At 51.2% G+C, this 2,892-nt stretch overlaps 1 protein-coding gene across 1 annotated transcript in view; it reads right to left on the bottom strand.

The window, feature by feature from the left end:
- The window catches only part of PROM2 (prominin 2), a 31,369-nt gene extending 31,313 nt beyond the window's left edge, over positions 1 to 56 (bottom strand). Inside the window, exon 1 of the mRNA XM_029912726.1 lies at positions 4 to 56. Within this exon, the coding sequence (XP_029768586.1) occupies positions 4 to 56 (53 nt within the window). The remainder of the gene's footprint in view (positions 1 to 3) is intronic.
- Positions 57 to 2,892: the final 2,836 nt, after the last annotated feature.

Here is a 2,892-nt window from a genome sequence, read left to right on the forward strand (position 1 = left end):
TGCAGAGGCAGAGCAGAGGCTGAGCCCCGGACGCCTCTGGGCTGAGGGGCCTGCATTGGTCCAAAAACAGCCTGGGGGGGAGGGTTCTACCGCGTGGATTGCAATGGAGCTCCAAGGAGACCCAGCCCTTGAGGCAGAGAATTCCCTCCTGCAGGGGCTGTGCCTGGAAGCCGCTGTGCCGGGTGGTCTCCTTGGAAGTGCCCAGACCCCCTCAGTGCTCCCAGCTCCCGCTCCCAACGCAGGGCGCACGGAGAGGCATCCCTGGCTCTGGCGCTCCCTCCTCTTCAGCTGATTGTGTCTGCGGCTGGAGTGCCTCAGAAACTGGCCCGACTGGTTTGATGCCTCCTGAGGGCCCAGGCGCTGCTACTGCGGCTTGCTTCCCTCTGCTCCGGGGATGGGGCAGGGTGGGGCGAGGCGCTTCTCCCAGCAGCTGTTCCAGAAAAATCAGAGATATGGGATACTTTCCTGGAGGTATCTGAATGATCCTATTAGAGTATGCCCCCTCCATGTTTCCCTCTTTGAGGGGGGCCAGACATCTGATATACCAGCTTGTTACCCTGCAACACCCCTGCCCTACCCAGATTTTTCACACTTGATATCTGGTCACCCTACCATCTTCTCTACCCACTTTTTTCCCGTCTCTATTCCCCTCCTCCTAACTTTGCTTCTATTCTTTATCTTATTTTAATAATTTTTCTTAAACTAGTTGGATTTTGATAAGCAACATTGGTTCGTTTATACAAATAATTGATTTCTATTGTAACCATTCATATTATAGAGAATTAAACATTTAAAGTATAGCTAAGGCTGGGCAGCAAATGGTTCATATATTCCGAGAAGTTCATGTATTCTGAGACGGTCATGTATATTTTGTTATGTTTGTTTTTTCTACAAGAAAAGAAAAGCCAAACCTCAGCTCTGCGTGGGAAACACACAGCAGAAGGCACAAAAGCAGAGAGGCCTGAGAATAACCAAGCTGCACAAGGGAAACAGAGTCACAACGGGGCATGAAGCTGTGTCAAAAGCAACCCAGCCCCATACAGGTGCCGATTCCCTCCAGGAATTGCTGCCCAGGCATGGGCACAGAGAACATTGCTCCGTGGAGCTGACAAACTGACTCTCTTGCCAGCAATCCGGGAAAGACACTTCAGGGCCAAGGCTTGACTCAGGAGGGGATCTGAGAAACCCTCTGTGTGGCACTGACCCACCTCTGGGTGACCAGCCAGAGCACCCACTGTCCTGGGGTTCAGGAACAATATGGCGGAGGGAGGACAGAGTAAGCCAGAATCTGACCTGGGCCCAGCTGCTACCATATAGTGGAAAGCCTGGTACATGGCCAGCCGGTGGGCAGAAGGGAGGAGAAAGCAGTGGAGCAGAGAGAGATACGAACGGGCTCCAGGCGTGACTCTGGCGTTCCCATTCTGGGGGCCAGCACAGACTTGCCGACTGGGTGCTTACTCACCAACAAGCCTGGGGCAGGGTGCTTGCTCAGGCAGCTTCCCGTGGAGGAGGAGGGAGAGAGCTGCCTTCCCCCAGCCCTGTGCATGGTCTGGGCCTGCTGGACCTGCAGGGGTGACTTATTTCCAGCTCAGATGCCAGAGGTTTCTCTGCCAGAGTGAGGTGTCCGTACACACCCCACCCCGAGGCTCAGCCCATTGCACTTGCTGCCATATGGTGTGGGGACTGGTGAAGTGTGAAAGAAGTAACTGCTGGCGATTACAGGCTTGCCCTCAATGCGTCTAAGGGTTAGAGCTCAGGGCAGGGAATCAGGACTCCTGGGTTCTCTCTCAGCTCCGCCACCGACTCTTTTTGGGTACATCATTTATTGCCTACTGCTGATAGGTGGTGGGCACTCTCAGCACCTGCTGATTTCAGTGAGAGCTGCAGGTCCTTGGCACCTCTGGAAAAATCAGGCTGCTAACCGCTCTGTACCTCAGTTTCCCCATACATACAATGGTGATAATAAGGCTGGCCTGTCTCCCAGGGCTGCGGGGCTGAATGAGTTACTGTTTTGGAAGGTGCTTAGAGATCCTTGCATGAAAGACACTAGAGTGATGTAAAGTATTGTTCACCAACCTTTTGTTTTTGGATCTGTCTATCACCACACGTACATACTTTATCATCCATCTATCTAATGCTCATCATGGTGTGAGCTTCTAGTTTTAACCAACATTAAACAGAAATCTGAAGGGCTATAAGCTGCAGTGTTATCGCCCACCGATTTGCTATTTCTTTGGCATCAAAAAAACCAGCACTGGGATTTCCAGCTTGTTTTTGGAGACAACCTCAAAAGACCTTTTTTGGAAATGGAATTTCTTTTCCTCTAGCTCGTTGGTGCCCTCGGATGGTGAGAGTCCCACACTACAAGAAGGATGTGGAAAAATTGGAAAAAGTCCAGCGGAGGGCAACAAAAATGATTAGGGGGCTGGAGCACATGACTTATGAGGAGAGGCTGAGGGAACTGGGATTGTTTAGTCTGCAGAAGAGAAGAATAAGGGGAGATTTGGTCGCTGCTTTCAACTACCTGAAAGGGGGTTCCAAAGAGGATGGATCTAGACTGTTCTCAGTGGTACCAGATGACAGAACAAGGAGTAATGGTCTCAAGTTGCAGTGGGGGAGGTTTAAGTTAGTTTCACTAGGAGGGTGGTGAAGCACTGGAATGGGTTACCTAGGGAGGTGGTGGAATCTCCTTCCTTAGAGGTTTTTAAGGTAAGGCTTGACAAAGCCCTGGCTGGGATGATTTAGTTGGTGTTGGTCCTGCTTTGAGCAGGGGGTTGGACTAGTTGACCTCCTGAGGTCCCTTCCAACCCTGATATTCTATGATTCAATGAATTGGAAGCAACCTGGGAGCAATACAGCCCCAGTCCTGAAAGGTGAACAGATAGAGAGCTG

Source organism: Terrapene carolina, unplaced genomic scaffold (genome assembly GCF_002925995.2).
Source record: "Terrapene carolina triunguis isolate 2854851 unplaced genomic scaffold, T_m_triunguis-2.0 Scaffold53, whole genome shotgun sequence".
NCBI lineage: Eukaryota > Metazoa > Chordata > Testudines > Emydidae > Terrapene > Terrapene triunguis.